Source organism: Peromyscus leucopus, chromosome 4 (assembly GCF_004664715.2).
Source record: "Peromyscus leucopus breed LL Stock chromosome 4, UCI_PerLeu_2.1, whole genome shotgun sequence".
NCBI classification, from domain to species: Eukaryota; Metazoa; Chordata; class Mammalia; order Rodentia; family Cricetidae; genus Peromyscus; species Peromyscus leucopus.
In genome coordinates, this window is record NC_051066.1 from 101343305 (window position 1) to 101367993 (window position 24689).

Genomic DNA, 24689 nt, shown 5'->3' on the forward strand with positions numbered 1-24689 from the left:
TACTGGTTTCCCTGATGCTTCCAATGTCTTAATATAAACAATGCCAGCAAGGTTTATGTTTTTGTGATATGTTGAATTTACAGGTCTGGTTATAAATTTGGATGCAAGTTAGGAAATTCATTCTGTCACTTGGCTTTCAGCGACAGGACCACAGTCAATGGTAAGGTAAACGCTTGCCCTTGCGGGTCAAGTTTTCCCTCTGAAAAGAAAGAATACACTCTCCTCTCTCGTTAGTAAGGTCGACTTTTTAGACAAAGTCATTCCTAGCCGATGTCTCGATGGCAGTAGCCATGAAACCCAGTGTCACCTGTGCTCGGGACCGGACACTGCTCGCAGGGCTTATTCCAGGCTCTGCCGATGTTGTAGGAGCAGCAGCACATCTTCTTGGTCATGTTGAACAGGAGCTCTCCGTCGCAGGTTTGGTTGTCGGCGTAGTAGTTTCTGTAGCACAGACTTCTTCTCATGTCTGGAGGAAAAGGAGAACAAACGCGCCGGTGATCCCGCGGGCTCTGCACAACACGGCAGAGCTTGCCGCGAGTCTCCAAAGGAAGCCCAAGTGCCGGTCCAGCTGTGGTAAGAGCGGCAGACCAGCGCGCACACAGCTTCTCGGCCAGCCATGCTGCCACAGGCAAGGCACCCGGAGAAATGCACTCGCTGGTGTTCTGTGCCGCGGAATGACGTAGTGCGTCATGGAGTGCGGCGTTAGCAAACGCCACCCGGCCCTCCGCCCACGCTCCTCCTAACAATTCTCCACTGCCGTTTGGCAGCGAGACTCTTATTTCCGACTCATGGTATGTTAGTGCTGTAGGTCAGTGCTGTAATGTAAGTGTATAAAGACACACCTACAAGTCAAAGGAAAGCGTTCGGCACCTTCCAACAGCACATTTTACAGAAAAACCCTCGACCACCCACCCACAGTGGTGACCATGCCAAACTTACGGTCTGCAAGGGGCATGTTGGGGGGGGGGAGGGGCAGGGCGGGGTGAAGCGAACTTCAACAGTTCAAAGGAGGGAAGCGCTCGGATGAGCGGAACCACAGTCCCGAGACGCACTGAGACTCACCCATGCAATTGTTTCCCCCGTTCACTTGCATGTAGTCTGGAGGGCAGATGCAGGTGTAGTTGCCAACGGTGTTGTAACATGTCCCTGGCCCGCAGATTCCAGGGGTCTCACATTCGTTCACATCTATAACCCAGAAGAGAGGGTGTAACGTGGCTATGAATGCATCACTCTGGAATGGGCAGGTGTCCGGTGTCAGTGCGGGTGCTGACAGCCAAGAGCCAACCCTCCAACTGGGGGACTTGAATCCCAGATGTGAACAGCAGGGACTCAGCCTATGGGTGTCCAGATTTTCAGCCAAGAAGGTCTACAAAGGGACCCATGCCTTCTGATACGAGGGCTTCATAAATCAGTCCTTAATGTTCCCCCAAAGCACTGAGAGATGGAAATGGGGCAGAATCTTTAGAAAGATAATGACATACTTCCTATGTTCGTAGATAGAATCTAGACTGAAGCCGTCAGTGACAGTCGGCTTCCTAAATCTTCACTGTAAAGTAATGTAGGAGGGATGCTTAGTGCCTCTCCATTTTCAAACAAGGTGGCTCATAGGAGTAGTTGTTGGCAGCGAGTCTGAGCACTGATGCTAATGCACGTGATGTTTAAATAATTCTTACTGAAGAGATCTCTCCCCAACTGGTCTTTTGAATCCTGGATATAGATGGATTCCTTCCCCCATACCCAGTCCTTGGGCTAATTGTTCTCAAATCGAAAAAAAGATCAAGATTCTTCATCTTTAAAAAGTTGAATAAGGCCATTTGTTGTATCTTAAAGACAAAGCCCCGCCTTCTAAGGTGGGCTCATCTGAACACACTTGCACAGGTGACAAGTAGTTAAAGGACAAGAAGGAGAGCCTAGAACTGCCCTGAACACGGAGACAGGAGGCTTGCTAGTCTCGTGAAAATGGGTTTTCTAAAGAACATGGTCTAGCTCAAGTTTGGCTTATGAAGCTATACCGTTAACCCCTCAATTTCCGGGTAACTGTATCCTGGTTTGGGGTGTTAGTCATCCTCAGTATTTGAAAGAACATTTCCTACAAGGGATCACTCACCATCACACACTCGAGTGTCTTCGTTCAGGTAGTAACCAGTCGGACAGCGGCACTGGAAGCTGCCGAAGGTGTTGATACACTTCCCGCCTTGGCACAGCCCTGGAAGCTCCTGGCACTCATCAATGTCTATCAGAAGGAAAACAAGGCATGTCTTCAGGATGCGAACCAACCCAGGTCATCCAAAAGGTGTGTGTGTTGAGGCAAAGCAGAAACGTTTACCTTCCAATATAACGGTGATGGGGTTTGGACGAAAACCTTCTCCTCCCGGGCAAAGGATTTTATATTCAGCTGTAGAAACAAAAGGTTCCACGTGAGTTCCTAACACCTTCCGGAGAAAGGCTGACACATCTGACAGACAATGCTAACCTTCCAGAATCTTCCGCTCTTATTTAGCCATTTAAAGCAAGTGAGCATCTTAGCGTACATGTAAGGCCTAAACGTAAGGCCGCTGTGCTGATCTTGGGAACCTGCAGTTGCTCTCCCGGTCCTACATTCTTGTGAGGTAGTTCATGCTCTATCTCTGTCGCTGCTTTTAAAAACAGAGTTCCCTTCCATTTCTGTTTCCCCGCACACTTGACTCCGTCCTGGTTGTACTTATCAGTCCTTCCTGGGTGTCACCATCTCCCTTAATAATGATCATCAGCCCGTCCCCAAGACCCTTTCCAAACAGAGCTTAGGGGATTCTTCACTCATACTTTAAGCCAGCCCACTGCCCTCCTTGATGTCTAGATATCTTTCTCACTCCTCTATTCCAAACATGTAAAACCCAGATGTTTTTTTAAAAAGCCGTCTTTCCCAGCATCTTTTAACTCCTCCATCAAGCCATGAAGATCCACATAGAACAATTCTTTCAGTGTCATGCCTCAGCATGTGAATGACAGGGATGCAGCCTATAAAAATCATCCTAAAGAACCCTAGACTCTTGCCCTGGCTTTGTGAAACCATGTGGACTCATATATATTTAAATTCCCATTCTAAGTTGAGCTAGTGACCTTTTGTTGATCATTATTAATTTATAAAGCTGAATTCCATGTTCCCAAGTCCAAATCTGGGTTTTCTCCTCCTAATCTCTTACTATCAGTGACATCGGGTCCCTCCCCCTTTAGTTTTCTTCTTCCCCTCTTTTGGGTGTCTCCTCACTTAGGACATGTCCTTTTTCCAAAGCGAAGCTCAGAAGTTCACAAAGCAGTCCGCACCCACTTCCGACTTGAACTATGCCCTCTCTGAAGAGGAAAGAAGAGGTGGTGTCTGCCAGGCTGTGTCTTCGGTTTTGCTGGAGTGATTGCATCCATACCTAAGAGGCTAACCTGGTCGAGGTCACAGAACCGCCCCTCAGAGGCTCCGAACTTGAACCTAGTGCATGTTTCCTATCAAATGTGACTCTGTGCCTTCCCTCTTCCCTCATGGTGGAGGCCCATGCTGAATCAGAGCTCCTACATTTGGGTCCCATTCTGCCTAACAGACCGAACATTCTCAGAGGGCAGGCCTCTGACTACCTCATCTTTCTCTTCTCAAATTAACTGGTGAATATTTTGAGAAGTAAATGCATGACCCTTCATCAAGAAATGACTCAACGTTTATCCAATGTACCTTGGAAGCAGCAGGTACTGACTTTGGCCAGACTGGCTACGCCTGATCATAAATCAAAGTATAAGATAGAAGCCCCTTTTAAAAGAGATGTATTCTTTACAGCCTTCAAATCGAATTCTGAAGCTTCCATTCAAATATACTTGAAGACCTAGCCCTGGAACATTACAGTAATTCTATCTTCTTCCTAGGATAGGAGACACTCCCTGCCCTATATAAGCTTTTAGAGCAAGCCGAAGAGGGAGTCTTTGGATTGCTCTGTACTCAAAGTGTCCTGATGGGAATGACCTGCCTTTTTCTGTCATAAACAGAGACACCCTCGGCTCCTCCTTCAGTGACTTCTGCTTTACGGATCTAGAGAGATCTGGTCTGGAGTGGAGTAATGACAGACCGGAGGCTGTCCACTTACACGTGTTCACAGCAGGACACAGCTCACATGGAGTTCCCCAGGCTTTCCCCAGCGAACAACAGCAGGAAGCCTTGGAAACACCAACTCCGATTTCATTACTGCAGGCTGTGTCTCCGTTGTCTCCTCGGGGCCGGATATCCAGATAGCAGTTTCCAGAACGCGTATCTATTTATCAGACACAAACAAACCAAAACATCAGGCAAACTCTTCCTGTTGGAGGTGTAGGAGGAGTGAAGAGTCAAAACTCATTTCTGAACGTGCTTAAAAATCGTAATTACTTCTGTTAGGAGCTGAACAGTGCCTGAGAATATGTGCTGGTCATTTTCCTTCAGAAATGCTCAAAGTATACAGTATGTTTTTGAGAAATATTTAAATGTCTATGCTATTACTTTTGAAAACATCAGAAATGAACATTCAGTTAGACTTTTAAAATAATAAACAGTGCATGGCTCAGAGAAGTGTTAAGGGTCTTACCAACACAGCCAACCCGAGTTGGATTCAGCTCAAAGTCGGGTGGACAGTCGCACGTGTAACTGCCTGGCGTGTTCACACAGTTCCCACTGATACAGGTGGTTGGATCCAGACACTCATTAACATCTACAGCCAAAGAAACGGGCGGAATTACCCAGCGTCGGTGTGGACTGACATCACCAGAGGCAGGAGCACCTAGTTTAGGGCCCCTGACAAGAACTCATCAATTCTTAGATGCGATCATGCCTAGTGAGCCAACCTCCCACCTCGGAGAGGCGCTTCCCCAGGAAGGAACTGGGTCACAGCCTTGATCCAACCCCCACCCCCGAACATGTTTACCTTCGCATCTGTCACCAGAATAAAATGTAACTTTGGAGCTAAGAAAAATATCCCAATCAAGGTAACTAACGGCAAAACATTGTTTTGACATCGGTCAACCAAAATTTCAGACATAGGTTTATAAAAACAATACATTTAATATGTGTGGCTTGTTATTCTGTCAGATTAGAGCAAGATGTCCCAGGGAACATTTGGGAGCAGGCTGTGTGCGCGGTCTTCTCTGAACACACATGCAGGAGGCTTGGCATGTTTCTTTAACTCACGGAGGCTCTGCCTGCACAGATGCTGTCCCAGACATTTCCCTTTTGGTTTCTATTCCAAAAATATCTACAACATTCCAGATATTTAGGACATGGATTTTTTTTTGACAGGCTCTAACTGTGTACAATCCTCTTCTCTATTTTCTTTTCTCTATTTTCAATGCTTAGGAAATCCCCTGAACCAGACAAATGGCCGTGGAGAGGACAGCCTGAGGAATCAGGACACTTGTCCAGTGGTGTTTCCTATGGTCTGGAAACCCTGATGTCCTCAGAATGGGACCTGATTTCTCTGTACCTTGAGTAGAGGGGCAGACTAACAAAGAAACTGGCCATGATTGTCAGCCTTTTCTTGGTACCAAGGAGAGCTGTGCAGCTGTAATTTTTCTATTTTTTTTTTCTTGTGCTCCTTGGGAATCCTTGGCTTTACAAAAAATGATCTTTTGTATTAAATGGAGCTAAGGAGATAGTTCAGTGGGCGAAATGTTTGCTCTGCAAGTGTGAGGACCTGAGGTGAGATCCACTACACCCACATAACCCTAGGACTGGGAGGAAGAAGCAGGAAGGTCCCAGGAACTCATGCCTGCCAGTGAGTTCAGGTTCAATGAGAGAGCATGTCTCAGCAAATGAAACAGAGAGCAATAGAGGAAGACATTGGATGGTGACTCTGACCTCCACACACCTATGCATAGACTCCTAACCACCCACCTGTACTCCCAACCACTGCCACATATAAAAGAAATGTATGGCCAGCCCCTGTGTATCAGGCACTCTGGTGGTTCAGTACCCGGAACAGGATGGGAAGGTATGGGGATTGCATCGGAAATATACAAGAAGCAAACCAGAGATGCCAGGGCATGGCCTTTGAAAGGAAGTTCTGAAGACATACTCAAGAAGCCACAGCTAGAGCACCCCAGAAAACATCCCTGGGGAGCCACAAACTCATGTCCAAGCCTGCAGACCTGTCTCTTTCCTGTGCCTCCTCACGCTACATCAGTTTCAGGGCTGAGAAAACGTACCCTTGACTCTTTTTTTTGAGACAGGGTTTCTCTGTGGTAGCTTTGCACCTTTCCTGGAACTCGCTTTGGAGACCAGGCTGGCCTCGAACTCACAGAGATCCACCTGGTTCTGCCTCCCGAGTGCTGGGATTAAAGGCGTGCGCCACCACCGCCCAGCTGTACCCTCGACTCTTAATGCCTTACTCTTCCTTTGTTTTCCTCTGCAGCTTGTGTGGTCCTGGTGAGGGCCCCAGCCATGGCACCCTGGGATACCTGAGAGCCCGTGTTGAAGGTGAGTGACTCCTTACCTGTACAGTTCCCACCACTTCGGTCCAGTTCATAGCCGATCTCACACTCACAACGAAAGAGGCCTGGGAGATTGTGACACGTTCCAAAGACACAGATGTTTGGAAGGGAGCACTCATCGATATCTTGGAGGAGTACAAAAAGAGGGAGGTTTTTTTTTTTTTTTTTTTTTTTTTTGTAAATTTCCATTTTAAAAGCTACTCAATAAAATTAAGCAATGAATATTAGCATTAAGCAAACGCATTCTACCTGATATCAATCTAAGCAGTTTCCCAGACTCTTGGGGGATTTGTCCACACACAGAAGCCTTGCTAGTGAGGGGCTCTGATGGGCCCCATCACATGCCAGGCCATAGGCTGAACATCTTCTTTGTGCCATTTGATATGGGTCTACATTACTATTGTAAAGCAAGAGCCAAACAGAACAAGGTAGACTAAATTCTTGTGTTCTTATCTATATATTCCCCCAATTTTGGTGGAGAACTAAAATTTTAAGGCCCTTTTGGGGCAGCTTTCAAATTCAGTTTTATCCTCTGTCCCGGGTCCTCCGGTGTGTGCTTGCTGTGGTCCATAGGAGACCCACACACTGCAGACGCCTCTTCCAGGCCCACACCACTGCTTCATCTGAGCGCTGTGCTTGTGATGAATACACCCACTTTCAGACTGGAGACTGCTTTAACTAGGCGTGACCATTCTGCCGGGGATGATTTATATTAAGAACAAACAAACAAACAAAAACCTTCCTGTGAGTTTTAAGAGAAGCAACACTTGCCCTGTGCCTGTCTCTGTCAGGAGAGGTGGGACAGTACCTATTTCCCCTGGCTTTGGGAGCACAGAAGTAAACAAGGCCTTGGCCTCACCAGCATGACCATAATCTAGTTTCTTGCCTTAGAAATTTTATATCAGGGCTGCATTTTTAACAGGAACAGGATAAAGAAAACACCCAAGGGTTCCATAACTGTGGGTAGTACAGAAATCAGTGTGTACACACAAATGAACAGTGAGTCTGAATTCCTATCTGCTTAACGACGAAGAGCTATTGGCTAATGCACTAATGGGGCCTTGCCTAAATGTCTGTCAGTCCTTATCATTTGTTTATTTCTCCTGAAATCATTTTAGTTCACAGTAGATCCTAATTACTTTTAATGAAGACAGTGTGCTCAGATTTGACAAGTGTGAGGAAGGAGAAGAACCTGTTCTTTCCTGATTGGATCCTTCTTGAGTCATGGGGTTTCCAGGACTCTTCCTGTCTGGCCAGCATGCCCCAGAAAGACAGAACTTGAAGCCAAAGGACAAAAGCAAGTAGTGCTATTCCAGGGCATGCTCCTCCAGGGACATGTCAACTTCCGTTCTCTGTCTACATATGTGAGATATTTAGAGACTATTCGAAGATATCGTTAGGACATTACTCCACACAAGGAGCACACTCTCTGGTGTCGTTATCCGGAAGCCTTGACTTATAGAAACCAAAGGCTGGCAGAGATTAACAGCCATGTTTCTATATTTATAGAAAACCCTCAAACAGAACACCAGGGGTCCTGTGTTTTAACAGCTCTTTTTTTCCCAGAAGTAGGGATAACTGAGTTGCACTGAATTAACTGTGCACAGTCATTCTTTCTCTTATGTCCATCCTATGGTTTAACTTTGCAGATCACTTGGCCTAGATTTTCTCTGCATCAACAGAAATGGTCTTCCTGAGGGCTCACACCCTATACTAGTCACTGGTCTTGTTGGTGTGACAAAATACCCCCCCAAAGCAGCAAAGTTAAGAGCGTTTATTTTAACTCATGCATGTCATGGAAGGGAAGCCACGGTGGCAAGAGCTTGAGGCAGCTGGTCACATCGTGTCCACAGTCAGGAAGCAGAGAGCAATGAACGCTAGCGTTCAGTTCACTTGCTCTTATTTTAGCTAATCCAGGACCCTACCCTATAAAATGATGCCACCAGAGTTGATTCTTCTCACCTCAGTTAACCTAATCTAGACAATTTCTCACAAGCATGCCGGAAGGCTTGACTTTTAGCCCTTCTAAATCTTCTGAAGCCAACAATACTAACCATCACATCCTCTACCAACTGAACTAAGCAGCTTAAATATGAAGGCAAAATGTATTTTAAGTTTAAAATAGAAAAATAAAAGCCAGTCATGTTTGAATAGGTAAATCTCATCCAGCCCTGAAGGCTCCTTACAGCTTCCCCGTGGTTGGTTACCTTCACAGGCTTTCCCGTCAGCACTGGGCACGAAGCCCATGTCACATTCACAGCGGTACCCGCCAGGGGCGTTGAGGCACTGGCCATTGCCGCAGAGGTTCAGGTTCTCCGAGCACTCGTCGAGGTCTGCAGACAGAAACACAAGTTATGCTTTTGCAGTCGAGCACTTTCCAATGCCTCAGGTCCTATAATTTTCATCACTGCCAAGTTCCTGAGTGTAACTGTACTTCATCATAATTCCTGTTTGACAAATTTAAATTCACTGGTTTTCTCTTTTGAATGCCAATATTGAATATGCAGCAGTATGGGATACAGATTAAGAACTCTGAAGGCTAAATTATCACTAGTGCTGCAAAGTGAATATGGAGTCAAACCCATTTTTCAGGCTAGGATCTTTTCACAAGAACGGTCACCCACAGAAAGGACATATTCGAAAGAACATGTCACAGTGCGTGCCCATTTCTCAGGCACTGGGCTCAGCTCAAAGGGGTGGCAGAGGAGGCGGAGTGGCAAGGTCACAAGCATTAAATACCAAGCATGTGAAGCATCGATACCCAATAAGTGTAATTTAAATATTTTCTCCAAGATAATGAGACACAGCACCCCTGGGCTGGGCAGAGATGATTTCAGCTATGGTAAAACTTTCAGTAAGCCACTCAGTGAGCGTTAGCTTCTCTCGTACTTACTTGGCATCTCATTATTAATTTCACAGTGCCAGGCAGAAATTAGTGCTTCAATTTATTTAATTAATTTAAGTTTATGCTATAAGTCACATACTTTATGGACAATGGGTCTATCTTATTTAATCCCAAAGCCTTGACGCAAGAGGTACTATCTTTGTGGACATGTGCATATAACTACCTGCATAAATTATGCAATCATGTATTTATGAGATCCTACATATTTAAATTCACATAGCAAGTTTATGCTAATTCTGTGACTTTTAATTAGAGCTAAGAGGGAAGGCAATTTCATGAGTACATCATAAAGTGAGAGAAAGCCTGATAGAGCAGTTCTGAACTGCTGTTATGCCAACAGGCAGCGATGGTGATGATGTGGTGAAAGTCTGCACTGTTTTCCTCCAACAGAACACCATATCCTCTGCCCTTTCATATCTTCCTACAGCAAGTTTCTCCTTGGGTTTGATACACAGATACACAGACAACAAGTCACCAAAACACAAAGGTGAACACATATAAAAAGGAATATGATTTCTTTAGAATAGAGATGCCATTATCTAGATCGATGTATGTTCATATAAATGTATATGTGTACATATACGTATGTACATGTATATATGTGCATATAAATGCGTATGTGTACATATGTATGCATATATATGAGATGTGAGAGATAGCGAGACAGACAGACACACACACACATACACTGAGCTAACTTTTTGGAGGCACCTTGGTGACTTGCCTCCAGGTTTCATTCCCTGGGGATCTAATCTCAGAGAAGTAAGTAGTCTTTTCTGTTACTCCACAGACACGCCCCAGTCCTCAAAAGGAATTGTTGGTCTGATGTGGGCCATGTGCTTATCAACACAGTCACCCAGTTGTCTCCGAAGCAAGCCTACCTGTGCAGGTGAAGCCATCTCCTGTGTAGCCGTCCTTACAGAGACAGCGGTACGACCCCATGGTGTTCTTACAGTCTGCGTGTTGGCTGCACATGTGGGTTCCGTTAGAGCATTCATCCAGATCTTAGGAACAAAGGTTACAGCATTATCAATACCATGACATTACACGGAAATAAAATTAAAATTAAATTTTACTTTATAAAATGAATATTCTCGTGTTTCTAATCCACACAGTTCATGAATGCGGCCTCCGTTATTTTTCCAGTTCACCTGTGCACTTGACACCGTCTCCGATCCACCCCGGGCTGCAGCTGCACTTGAAGCTCCCCGCCGTGTTGGTGCATACAGCATGCCTGCCACAGTTGTGTGCTCCGATCTCACACTCATTGATGTCTGGAAAATACATAACCAGTGCTTTAGAACAACAGCTGTGGTCTTTTTAATGACTTGGCAATACTCAAAAGTGGATTCCCTCTCATCCTCACCCTGGCATAATACAGACGACTTAGTCTCCACATAGATGCTAAGATCCCTCCCTGATGAGCAGCTTTGCGTTTTAATTTACGAGGAAGGGATGATGTGGTCGTTGCATTTGCTGTTGGTAACATCCATTCGTCTCTGTATTTCTAATGGGAGCACCCAGGCACCTCTCAGCAAAGCGAACCTCTCTCCAAGTGACAACTTAAAAGGTGAATTGCCTATGTCCTTCTGGTTAGTGATCATAGTCATGTTTTTATTGACAATATATTTTTTAAGACAACTATAGGTAATTACGCGTTTTCACATCTTTATAGGCAAAGGAATATAATGTTGACATATCAGAAAACTTTTGAAGTCTGTGATACTTTTTATTCTTAAATTTAAAGCATTGTTATTCCATTATGTTTTGCTCTTATTAGATCCCTATTTTAGGTATTATTACTTCAATCATGTGCAGAAAATGTTGCGTAAGGCAATATGGAACTCTTCTTAGCTTCCCGAGAGTCTCAGCACACTGGCAGCCTAAGGCTTCTTGCATATTTCATGTACAACTCAAGTCAAACTAGAGAGAACTTGGGTAAGACTAAGAAATACCAGAGTAGGTGAAGTTAGTAAAAGATCAAAAATGGTTTCAAAATTCTCCATTCTCTGAAATTTCATTTCAAATTTGGCCAAGATAGACTATATAAAAATGTTATGGTGATTTTTTGTTTTGGTTCTTCAAACAAACTCAACATATAAGTTGTTACTTTCACAATTCACTCTGTCATTCACTAGGAACAAATACGCATGGATATGAATCTATGATTTTGAAATGTAAACCAATGCCTCACACCAAACTTGGGTCAAGAAGAAGACAGGCACAGGAAATGTTGCAAGAATCTCCAGTGATCACTTGAACAGTGGCTTGAAAAAGACGCCAGGTAAAAGAGCTGTGTTTGCCCTTCATTTACTCAGGAAGCTCGGTTCAACAGCTCTGAAGTGTTAAGAAACAGGTGGCTTGTCAAAACACCTCATCTTAAGCCTAGAATGGTCTTGGGTACAAGCACAACATACAGTAACAACAGGTTTCTTTTATAGAATTCTTTTGTTATGTCACCGATAATCGGGACATGAAAATACATAGGAGAGAGTGTTTTTTACCATCATTTCAAGTTGTTTAGGCTAATTATAGTGTGGTCTCAAAGGTCACATGAACTGACAGAGGACCCGTGAGGCGGCAGAGGCTGCGGTGTCAGCCTGAATTTGAATTGCTTTGGGATTACTAACTAAAACTTCATTTTAAAGACTGAAATGTTGATGAGAACTGTCAGACTCAGAGAAACATCCACAAACCTTTTACTAATTACAATTTCACAGTTAATCAGAGTCTATCGATCTGTAATTCTGAACTCTCTCTCCAATTTTCTCTTTTTACTAGCATACATTCATTGTATAAAATGGGTCTGATTATATTTTCACATATATCTGCATCATGTTCTTCCACCATTCAAGCCCCAATTGTCTCTTTTTTCTCCCTCTGTCCAGTCGTCTACTGGTCAAAGGCAGCACGATGTTCACATGCGTTTACCTTTTCCCCTAATCTTGCTTTTAAGAAAACGATCACTTCTTTTGATAGAGGAATCTCCTTTAGTTATTACTATAAAATGTAATATGAAATTCTAAATCAAGAAAATATTTTTAGATTTTTATCATGCTTTCAAGGTGGAAAGAAATTCTGTTTGCAAGAGGCTGTGTGTCGTGGGCTTTGGAATACCTGGAAAGGGCAGTTCAAGGGTCATATTCAAGTCTCACATGGTGAGTATGACTCATGATGCTGAGTAGCTTCCGTGCTCGGTGTGTAAGGAGCAGATGAGAAAGCCCGCAAGTCACACACACTGCAACCATATTTCTGGGTTAATAGCAGCAGCTCTCTTTCTCTCTCTCTCTCTCTCTCTCTCTCTCTCTCTCTCTCTCTCTCTCTCTCTCACACACACACACACACACACACACACACACACACACACACACACTCACACACCAACTCTTATTGATGAACTGTTTCCACGCAGACTGGCAAACAGAGGGGAAACCGAGCCGCAGGGAAAACAAGCAAACAAAAGCACTGTGCTGAAACTCTCCTCAACAGCATGAAGGAAACAGCGCGCGTTTGCCAAGAACATCTCTCTGTACAAATGTTCTCTTTGCTCCACAAGTTTGCTCCAGACAGAAAATTCATTTTTCAGAATTAATGGGAGCAAAGCAAAGCAAAGCAATTCAAATTCAGGCTGACACTGCAGCCTCACGGGTCCTCTGTCGCGAAGGCTCTCACGGGTCCTTTGTGCAGGGCCCCTTGAAGGGCAAGGGTGAGTGAGCTGCAAGCAGATTCCATGGCAGGGCTCTGCCTGGCCCAGAAACCTGTCGCCCAGGTATGGGATGTGTGGTGATCTTCTGTAACCTCCCACAGCCATCATACAGAGAGAGAGGCCATGCCACCCACACACGTGCCTGCCTTTCTGCCTCCGGGACACCATCTGCCCCAAGCGTACTGACATACGAGGAATCTCTAGAATTAGGAGTTGAGGAAGAGGGTGTGGCAGCCTAAATGCAAGGACTACTTGGATTTCTTAATTTGGGTCAAAATTTGAGCCAAAACTATTGACTGAAGTGAACACCCATGGAGTTTCCACAGGCTGACAGCCAGCGGAGGAGAGTGATAAGACGGGAGGAAATGGCTGGCTGTTGGTGCAGAGGCCTATGTCTCAGACCCACCAGGAACAGTTCTCATGTGAAAGGAACAGAGAGTTTGAGAAAAGGATTTATCCAGAAATCTAGCTATTTCAACAATCCTGATTGTGTCCACTGGTAAAGTGTGCATGTGATGCCAGGTAGGTTCTTAAAATTGAGCTTGTGAAAGGCGAGACCCACTTGGGTGGCACCCTGAAATGACTTTCTTTATCTTCTTCCAATTACAGTCACTTAGCATGAGCAGCAGAGGTCACAGGAAAACTGTGACCCCACCCACTTAAGCCAGAGACAGAGGAGCTGCGTCCTAGGTTTCAAGCGAACGTGCATTCTCTCTCCATTAAATCAAACATTCCCCTTAGCAGTATCCACAATTTGGACAAAGCTTAAGAAGAAAAAAAAAAAAAAAAACCGAAGCTCTTAGCATCTGTGTGGGCTGGGAATGTGAGTCAGTGGGTGGATTCTTAACACTGCCTATGTGATTGGGAGAAGAAAACATGTTTATTTGTTAAAATGGAAACAATCAGTAATGACAAGGGAGCTGGAATATTTAGACAGAGCTGTAATGGAGCCCAGAGGGTGATTTTAGTTCTCATGAAACAAAGTCCCTTCTTAGGAAACAGCATAAGTGTTCTTAATAATCGTTTCCCAGGGTACTCATTTTAAAAATCCTATCTAAATAAGCAAGGGTATGTGTGTGTGCGTGTGCGTGTGCGTGTGCGTGTGTGTGTGTGTGTGTGTGTGTGTGTGTGTGTGTATGGTTAGGATACAGTTGAAACGTCTCTGTTATTTGTAGCATGTCTTGCTTATCCAATTAGGCAAGATAAGTATCTCCGTTTACATTAGTTGTCTAGGATATTATAAACACTTGTCTTTAACACAGCCGTCTCCAAGGTGACCCAATGGCGCTCAATGCTGTGAGTAACACTGATTTGAAACCAGCCTGAAAGGGCCCTAGTTATGAGGGACTGAAAAGACATTTTGGCTGAATTTTTAAAACTTGTTTTCAAGTGTGTGAGGCTTCCTGCCAGTTCCTGTCTGTGGAAGTCATTTCCGGTCCAGTGTGATACCCTTGGCTGTTACTAACAGGATTATTCACAGAGGATTTTTTTTCTTCTGGCCCTAACGCAGCCCCTTCCTCCCATCGGTCACTGCCAAGTTCTTTGTCCAAGGAGATTGTTTGATTAAAGGCAGAGGACCCTGGTTATTTGCTCATGATCACAAACCCGTGGAAGCTCTATCAAATGTGAATATCATAAGTCATCCCACCATGATACTGAAGAAGCCACACACCTCAGGGCTTCTTCCTATAGTACTTGCTGGATGCTGTCAAACTGAAAAGTCATTCTAGGGTGCATTTGGAAAGAATAGGGAGGTACTGGCCCTTCTGAAAAGACAGTATTTCTCTGAGTACATTTCTGTTCGCGGGGTTTACTAAAAGGTGACTGCTGTACCGTAACACTGGTACTGTCTCTCCAGCACGCAGTGAGTACTTCCTGTCCCCCACAGTCTCAGCATCTCTGCAAACTCAATTATAAAAACAAGCCTTTCTGCACACAAAGTAAACATTTCTCTTTTAAAGCGGATTTCATGCATGTGTGGCAAACAGTTTCACAGAAGTTTGGGTAGACGTCATGTTGCCTCTACACACTGTATCCGGAATAGCGGTAAGTTACGGAACATGGTATCTCTTGTACCTATGATATGACTCCAGCACGGACATAACTTTCCATCATGGTAAAGACCCTCAAATAACCATCCACTGCACATTTCACCAGTTGAAAGGACTCAGGATAATGGAGTTCTACACAGTCTTTCCCTCGAGTCAATGAACACTGTCCCTAGAGACTCTGTCTCTTTGGGATCATCATGATCTTCTGCCTGAACTTCAGTGAGTTTGATTTTTGCCTTTATTCATTACAAAGCAGCACAGAATTAGTCTACCTCCCTCTTCATGCTGCCAGACCTTAGCAAGCCTTATATTGACATTGGCAGCTGATAATAAATGTTGAACCTAACAATCATTTGTCTCTGAGTGCCTAAATGGACGAGTTGAGGGTTTAAGCATTCTGCCATTTACCAGAAAGGACCCCTAGCCAACCTTTCTATGAAAAGCAATAGAGGGAGCATAAAAGCATTTCAGTATTATGCCTCTGTTAATGGCTTGGGCAGGCTGACACTTTTGAAGAATCACCAATAATATTACTGCTGTGTATTAGCAAGTTTGACAATTAACACAGTCACTTTATAACTGATAAATATATTTTGATGCTTTTTTGAAATACAATGATATAATTAAGAGAAGGACCCACACATTCTCTAACTGCCAATATCAATGTTTAAGTCACAAGGGCTTGCCCAGCAGCTTTTAAAATTCAAGTCTAGCCCACTACTGGTTAATTTTTTTTTACAGTTATCTAATTCAAACTCACCATGATCTCCATGATGTTTTAAATGATGTTATATGCAACAATGGGTAACTTTAATATAAGTTATTATAGTAAAACTTTACTCTGTCTGCCACTCCATGTACTTAATTTCATTATTTCATGTTTGAAAACAACAAAACATGTATAAAACAACATCATGGCACAGAGTAGCTTCTTCCACTTGGCATTTAATTGTATAGTCTCCTGAAATCATTGTGCAAGGTTCTTCTTAAGTGCTACTGATAATGAACAAGAAGACTGTGAATGGTTCAATTCTCTCATGACATTAGCTAAGTCACACAAATAAAGACTCGTTTAGGATAAAAAGCTAACGTGTCGAAGGCACTCTAACTGGAGGAAGGGAAGACTGATAAGAACTGGTGAAATATAGGGCATTTTCTTTAGAAGACAATGTTAGTTGTAAAATGAAGTCTTGGCAAAGAGGATTATCAAAAGATCTTGCTCTGATAAAGGAGTGTGAGCATTCAGGAGCCAGCATGGTCACTAATGTGACCTGAAAATACGATTCTTAACCCATAAAAATCACATCATTAGTCATGTTAACTTATCCAATGCAACACATCTTTATTTTCACGGATAGAACAGACCTCACCTTGGGTCTCATAGAGCATGGGACGCTTCAAGGCACAGAAGCTAAATTGATGAATATAGTATACGAAATGCCTACAATGGCGCTAGAATGGTCAGTCTAAAAACTTGTGCTAAACTGCAGTCGTTATGGCAGTTTCTTAGCGACTTGATATTTTTTTGATTGGTATGAAAAAGGAAGCGTACCTGTACAGCCCGTTTTTCCTTTTTTCCCTGAATAGCCCATATCACAGTGGCAGATAAACGAGCCTTTCGTGTTTTCACAGGTCCCGCTGAGGCAGATATTCGGATTCAGGTCACATTCATTGACATCTGTAAGATAGAAATGTGATTCATATATCCATGTTTCTGCTGTAATGGATACTTCCTTCCTGAGAAAAAAGAACTAAGATAGAAAATTAAGAAAAAGTGAGATGCTTTTTCACTAAAAAAAAAATCTTGAAAGTAAACGCTATAAAATATTATAATGCTTTTACTCAGAAAAAATACATATGGAACTCCACGTGCACTGGCATTTTTTTTTAGTGCTGTCTAATTGTGTAACCTGGCTCTGACGTTTCCCACAATGGGGGGGGGGGTGGGGGGGTGGTGGGGGTGTGTCAGGTGGTCAGTAAACGCACTGACTCCCGCTGAACAGAAGCTTGTTCATGTGATGGTTTCTCTAGGAGCCACATTCTCTGTGGTAAAATAGCTGATTCTGACTGTGATGCCAGCAATCTAGCTTCCACATTTAAAAACGAAAGGATAGAAGTGGGTTGGAGAGATGGCTCAGCGGTTGAGAGCACTGGCTGCTCTTCCAGAGGCTCAGGGTTTGATTCCCAGCACCCACATGACAGCTTACAACCCTCTGTATTTCCAGTCCCAAGTGATTCATTGCCTGCTTCTGGCCTCCACTGGCACCCAGCATGCATGTGGTGCCCATACAGACATGCCAGCAAAATACCCATCCATATACTGAATGTGCACATGGCTCATCCTAGGCCCCTACTTTTGGCCAAGAGGGAATGACCTTTTCACCAGAAACAATTAAAAAAAGTTAAAAAGAAATTGCACTATAGAGAGAAAGAATGCTTTTCTAGGGCCTGGACATTAAACAATAAACATACAGCAATTCCTAAAATAAAGAAACTAAATTAAGTGGGTTCTACGTTATTCTCAGATTACCGAGGAACAAATTCTAGGCCTGAGCCTGTGGGAGATGATACCACACAGAGCCAGATGACATCACAGACCCAGCTAAAACTCAGAAGGAAGAGGCACAGAGAGGGCCCCAGTGACGTGCAGGTGACCTCTGCGGAGCATTGTCCAGAGCATTGCTGAGCTCACTCACCCACCCCAAGACACACATCACCTAGGCTGGGGGAGGCACTGTTCATCCAGTCCAGCAATCCTCGGCCTTCAGAGAAGGCGTACAATGATGCCCCTTGCCCACAGCTAAACTAGAAAACCTTACACTTCCCAGGGACCCGAGCAGAGCTCCAGAAGGGTCTTGCCTCAGCAATGCTGGAAAAAAAAAAAAAAACCAGTTCTGGACTACGTGCTGCTTCATAGTAAGAGGGGAAGAAGGCTCACCAATACCTCTAGAACACAGGCAATAGCCTCATTTCCCAAGGTGGAATTTAACATGACTGGCTCACAATAAAAAATGATCAGGCACCAGGCGGTGGTGGCACACGCCTTTAATCCCAGCACTCGGGAGGCAGAGCCAGGTGGATCTCTGTGAGTTCGAGGCCAGCCTGGGCTACCAAGTGAGTTTCAGGAAAGGCGCAAAGCTACACAGAGAAACCCTATCTTGGGAAAAAAAAAAAAAAAAAGATCAGGCAGGAGATGAAACAGGGAGACTGGACAAACCGATCGTTGCGTGATTTCACAATACTTGTTCCTGCCGCCTTCTTTCTTACCTAAGCAAGTCTTCATGTCTTCAGACGCCATGAAGCCATCGTAGCACAGACACCTGTACTCTCCAGGTATGTTCGTGCACTGACCGCCATCACAGATATTCGGGTTATCTTCACACTCATCAATGTCTGAAGAGAAGAAAATCAACAACGTGTTGTAGACATTGATACTGGCTCCATTATCCAGAGAGGAAGCAGCAGCTACCCAACTTAAAGAAATTCAGTCTGCTTGAATCAAATGAACGCCTCCTTAGCTTTGTATAAAAGACCCCATCAAGTTATCCTGCAGACAGAGGAGGCAGGCAATCTCAAACTCTCAGTATACGATCTGAGGACAGGACAGACCCCACACTGATCTAAAAGACCAGCAACAAACATTTAAACAAATGAATTTGTCATTCAAAATGATTGTAAATCGTATTTTGTCACTGTCCAGTTACAAATAGTTACTTTCAACATTTACTTTGGATAGTCAAAGTTACGTAGAGGTGGGTTTGGGTGGGGACTTTTAAAGGTTAAATAAAATCATTGTGGTTCCTAAGTTTGAATTCTGTCCTTAACCAAGCCAGAATCAAAGGCTGAGTCACCCAGTCTACTTTTTATCTGTCCTCGGCTGTCTGACTCCTTCAGCATAAGGCAGGAAGGCAGGAGTGTAAGTTAGGAGAGGGATTCACAAACTGCAGCATCTATCCAAACACATGAATCAGCAAGATGACCCCAGTACTTTTCAGTTCAGTAGATGTGGAGGGAGCCTGTATGTTTATAAATCTTTGGATAATGTGGCTACTGCAGAAAACACACCTAGAATTGCACCAGATTAGGTTCAAGATCCAACTCTCCAAGATTCTGTTTAATGACAAAAAGGCTTTCTATTGCATTTATTCCAGTGCTATACAAACTTTTCTTTCTCTTTCATACAATCTCAACTGCATTGTACAAATAATGATCTGGTGCCAAGTGTCTTGCTTAAGACACGCAGCTAGAATGTGCAACAGACAAGGACTTGAACCCAACGTTGTTAGATTCCAAAGCGCAGGCCCTGAGCAACTCCGCTGGGGGGAGCTGTCACTGAAGGACAGAAGCAGAGGGTAGAGGTGCTCGCTCACCTGTGCACGATCTCTGGTCTGGCATGAGGGCGAACCCTGGCTGGCAGCTGCACTCATAGCTGCCTTCAGAGTTTGTACAGAAGGTCTCACAGCCGCCGTTCATTATACTGCATTCGTCGATGTCTAAGAGAAGAGGGGGCAATGTTAGAGTGTTTGTTCTCTCCCACACTCTTGTGGGAATTTAATTACCGCCATAGCAGTACTAAGGGATGGGACTTTGCGGAGGTCATTAAGCTATGTGGACTCCATTCTCTGGATGGCATTGGTGCCATTACAAAATGGGTTCATTTGGACACTTTTGTTTTCTTTCTCTCTTGCCTTTCCTCCATTTTGGTGCAGCAAAAAGGCCCATGCCCAATGCCAGCATTTTGCTGTTGCTTCCCAGCCTCCAGAGCTGCGGGGCAAAGAATTCCTATCATTATACATTAGCCAGTCTCAGGTGTCCCAGTACAGCACACAAACACCGGCTGAGACACCTTCTTTTGTGTTCACAGTTGTGGCGGTCTTCATGGTCATTGATTCAGTTATAAACTTGAATTATGGCTCGATGGGCTAAGGCTTCTGATCCTTTGCAAGAACCTGAATTGAAGTTTTGAGTTGTGCTTGGCTAGATTTCAAAAGAATTTGTGCTGATTTATGGTTTTGGGTGGAAACCATCTGAGACTTGGCAGCTCCACAGGGTGCCCATCCCAAGCCAGCCCTAGACTGGCAGCATTTATACAATCCCACTTCGACTTTGGGCATGATAAAGCCACAGGGCCCCCTCTGCCACTCTTCGCAGCAGGACTAAACCTACAGAGGACCGACCACAAAGCAAAACTCTTGTCCCGCAAAAACCCATACTTAAGGAGTGCCAGACATGGCCTCTATTTCAAGGAAAGATATGAACATTCCATGGACTTTTTGCCAATGGTCTCTATTTGAAGTCGTGAGATGACCTCCACCACGTGGGGCAGAGACCTCACCTCATGTCTTCCTGTGTTTTCCCTGGCACTTGCCATGCTTAGCTCATCTCAGGGTTAATTGCTTTGACATGCATATGCTATGTTCATTATTCAAAAAGCATGCATCAGATTACATATCCTTCCTTCATCTGCTTCTTTGAAAAGTGAGGTGTAAATATGGTGAGCTGCTATGAGATTTTACTTCCAGTGAAACAAGAAAGATTAAGGAAAAGCTTCTAGCTATGATAAAGGAACTAGGGTGTTCTACAAAGGGAGGAAATACAATGCACCATGAAATAAAAAGAAGGCTAGAACTTACCAACACAGAAGAGCCTATCAGGAGTAGAGTGGTAACCCGGGTTACAGGCACACTGATACTTCCCTATGAGGTTCACACAACGACCATTGGGACAGAGGTGTGCACTCAGTTCACACTCATTGATGTCTGTGTGGAAACAAAGAACAGCATAGAAACGTAAGTGTCCGAATCCGGCAGAGGTACAGGCCAAACAACTGACCTCACACAAGTGGTCTAAAAGAGTTCCTCCTTACCAATGCAGGCTGAGATGTTTGGGGACAGCTGGTGACCAGGAGGGCATTCACAGCGATAACTTCCCTCTGTGTTGTGGCAAATGCCTCCTCGGCATAGGAGAGGATTTCTCTGACATTCATCAATGTCTGTAAAACGGAAATGCGCCACAGTGAAGATGCTGGTGCCCTGTTGTCCTCTGCTGGTGCCCTGTTCTCCCCTGCTGGTGCCCTGTTCTCCCCTGCTGGTGCCCTGTTCTCCTCTGCTGGTGCCCTGTTCTGCTCTGCTGGTGCCCTGTTCGTCTTCACTGGTGTCCTGTTCTCTGCTGGTGCCCTGTTGTCCTCTGCTGGTGCCCTGCTCTCCTCTGCTGGTGCCCTGTTCTCTGCTGGTGCCCTGCTCTCCTCTGCTGGTACCCCGCTCTCCTCTGTTGGTGCCCCGTTCTCCTCTGCTGGTGCCCTGTTCTCCTCTGCTGGTGCCCTGTTCTCCTTTACCAGGCTGTGCCCTTTTCCACCCCCCAGCTGCTGTGAGTCCTGACTACTGCTGACTTATGAGTTCCCTTCTGGGAGAACTGCTGTCCACGTCACTCAGAAATGCCTGTGAAGTGAGAGGTCACGACGCTTTCCCACATTAGAAGCAATCCACAGTCAGTCATTGATTGACTGGCTTGGAAATAAAAATCCTTGACCTTGTCTCAATCCTGGTGCCATTCCTACCTCTGGAGTGCCCTGTAGGATCTGAGTGTGCCGCAATGCAGCCAGACTCTGTACTATCCTGCTTCTCTGCCATTCTGAGGGGTCCCTCCCTCAGAACAGTCCTTCAAACCCCATAACAAACCAAAACACAAACAAACCAAAATCCAAACCAATACCCAAGTCCACCACACGCGTGTGCAGGAATCTCATCTCCGACTCTGCTCATTGGGGACCTGACCTAAGGTAGCTTAGTTAACACTACCTTCTAGAACTGTCGGACAGACACCCCTGAGATGGGAGTCCTACTATAGCTTATGTCTGAATTGTTCTCAGTTCAATCCGTCAGGTGTTGAAGTCACTCAAGGTCTCACAGCTTGCCATGGGAGTCATCCACGACTCTTCAGCCCCCTGGTGTCTTCCTATGAGCCTCCCTCTGCCACAGACTGCCTTGCCTGGTCAGAAGGCTGAGTAGCAAGGACTGCCTGGGACACTACGATTCCTACGAGGGCTCCAGGCTTCCCGAAGTCCTTGGCGTCCTATGCTGGTTGAAGCAGCACACACTTACCCATGCAGTTCTTCATCATCATGAACCCGCTTTCGTAGCCTTCGTCACACTTGCATTCAAAGTCCCCTGGAGTGTTCACACACTGGCCTCGGCCACAGAGGTCAGGAGAGATGCGGCACTCATCGATGTCTGCGTGAAAAACGGCAGGCAGTGATAATGAGGGTAGGGACAGCCTGACAACGTGAAGCGGCATGGGAAAGAGGGGGAGTTTGAAGAGACTCCCCGCATGCCACCGCGGGAGACCCCCACACTGACCTGTGCAGTTCCTCTCCTCAGAATCCAGAGCAAAGCCGCTGTCGCACCTGCACTTGAAGCTGCCGATGGTGTTTCTGCACTTGCCGTGCGTGCAGAGGCTGGGTATCATCTTGCACTCGTTGATATCTTCGGGAAAAGAAAAGATGCAAGGAAGAAAAGCCTATGAGCAACCAGTTAGGGCATCTCAGGGTCCACACTTTAAACCCGGAATGCTGGAGGGCCTTGATTTAATATTCAACTTTAAAACTGTGTGATAATCCGGGGGCTAGGAAGGACTCCATAAACATCCTTAGCCCTCCTGACTTCTACATTTCAAGAGAACACTGTTAGGAAAGCTAGGTGTGCTGATTTGGACTTCTAGCACCTTGGTCACTTCCTGGGACACAGCAAGCACTTCACAATCATTGGCCAATGATTTTGGCTGGCCAGCTAGCCAAAGATGGTGAGCTTCAGGCTCAGGAAAAGACACTGTCTCAGAAATAAGGTGGAGGAAGACACGGAGACACCCATTTTAGCCTCTGGCCTTCATATGGATAAACAGAATTCTTGGTAACATCTTTTTTTTCATATACTAAAGTAAACAACCACTACACCATTGTCCATAGAAGTTAACCTAGTCTTAGAATTAGATTAAAGTTGTAACTTCTTATTTTGACATGGACTTCAGATTATGGCATGACAAGAAAAAAATAAAAACATTTGAAACACAGTGAGCTACAGAAATGAGACTCACTGCATTTGGACAAAGGGCACCTCTTAGTGCGTTCTCGCACCACTCACTAGCAACAGGAATGCTTCAGCGAGGGACAAAAGGTCAAATCACAGCATTTCGGCAGGTGGCATTTGACTTCCCTTCAGTTCTCAGCGAGGATAGAATTACAGGTTTATTTTACCAGTTAGTGGAGAGAAGAGGTAGGAGACCTGAAGAAGTTCTAGAAGTGGGCACTGGAGGGAGCTTACCATTGACAAAGGCCGGGGTGGGGGGGGGGGATAGGGAAGGAGAGCAGGAGGCAGGGACTGGAGAGGGGCAGGAGAGAGGGCTTTTCTCAGATACTGACACGCTGAAGGAACAGCCACACTGATGCAGCACACTGGGCTACAGAGAAAACCAGTCAGCCACGGAAGCCACGCACCTTTGAAGAACGGTTTCCCATTCGTAATCTCTTTTGTCGCAAACCCGGGACCTCGGGGACAGAGCTCCTCATACTCTGGGGTGTTTCTCACCGGACACTCCTCACACTCTTGGGTTCCCCAGGCTGCCCCAACTGAACAGCAGCAGGCATCCATCCGGTGACGGCCAACAATGGGCAGGGTGCACTCCTCATCGTCATACCTCAGGTAGCAGGTCTCCAGGCGGATGTCTGTCAAAGGGGGCGGGAGACTGAGGACAGCTGTCCTTCACAGTCCAAAACTACCAACTTTTGTCAGGGAAAATACAACACATGCTAATTTTCTATATCCATGACTACACTTTTTTTTTTCTCCAGGTTGCTCTCATTTGTAACTGGCCAAAATTCCTCAACTGTACAGCGTGTCTTTTATGCACATAAAGTGGTCTTCACTAGGGATATTCTTCCAAGTGATACAGCGTCAGGTATGTACTACAAGTGATGTCATCTCCAGCGTCAAAGAAACCAGAGAGCTTCTGGACATCGTCCTGGAAGTGAGACGCCATGGTAGTGACACTAGGAGCCAGGCAGATGCCACAGCTAAGAGGCATGGGGCCGCCTTCGGAAGACTGCAAGTCTAGATTCTATGTCTAATCTCTTCCATGTCACTGGGATGGGATGACTGGATGTGAAGTACCCCCTGGACTCTAGCAGTTGGCATGGAGATTCCCAGACAACCAGTAGAGATAGTGCTGTGCTCTCCCTCCCTCCCCCCTCCCTCCCCCCCCCCCCTCCCTCCCTCCCTCCCTCCCTCCTTCCCTCCCTCTCTTGGGAGGATTTCTGCTCCTGACATCAACAGGGATTTCCTATAAGGACCTATCTGATCAGTTATAGCACAGGCCTAGAAGAAATGGGGTGCAGCACCCCATTAAGTGCAAATGTTCTTCTCTGTACCACTCAGCATGCATGCATTCTACAGCTCACGGCATATGGGCAGCGCTGCCATAGCAACTGTGGTGGCAGTGATTCAAAGAATGGAGAGAACAGCAAGGAAAGACTAAAGCCTTTCCTCCATGCTTCCTCACTCTC

The 24689-nt window shown here is 45.2% G+C and overlaps 1 protein-coding gene across 2 annotated transcripts in view; it reads right to left on the reverse strand.

Moving 5' to 3' along the window:
- The window catches only part of Fbn1 (fibrillin 1), a 209795-nt gene that overhangs the window by 44170 nt on the left and 140936 nt on the right, over positions 1–24689 (reverse strand). For both annotated transcript variants that reach the window (XM_028858264.2, XM_028858265.2), the window contains 18 exons: positions 23625–23852; positions 22492–22617; positions 22237–22365; positions 21003–21128; positions 20770–20895; positions 19507–19629; positions 18404–18529; positions 16689–16814; positions 10531–10653; positions 10261–10383; positions 8682–8807; positions 6477–6599; positions 4578–4700; positions 4104–4268; positions 2327–2395; positions 2108–2233; positions 1063–1185; positions 308–466 (listed from right to left, as the gene is read on the reverse strand). In XM_028858264.2, coding sequence (XP_028714097.1) covers positions 308–466; positions 1063–1185; positions 2108–2233; positions 2327–2395; positions 4104–4268; positions 4578–4700; positions 6477–6599; positions 8682–8807; positions 10261–10383; positions 10531–10653; positions 16689–16814; positions 18404–18529; positions 19507–19629; positions 20770–20895; positions 21003–21128; positions 22237–22365; positions 22492–22617; positions 23625–23852 — 2370 coding nt within the window. The remainder of the gene's footprint in view (positions 1–307; positions 467–1062; positions 1186–2107; positions 2234–2326; positions 2396–4103; positions 4269–4577; positions 4701–6476; positions 6600–8681; positions 8808–10260; positions 10384–10530; positions 10654–16688; positions 16815–18403; positions 18530–19506; positions 19630–20769; positions 20896–21002; positions 21129–22236; positions 22366–22491; positions 22618–23624; positions 23853–24689) is intronic.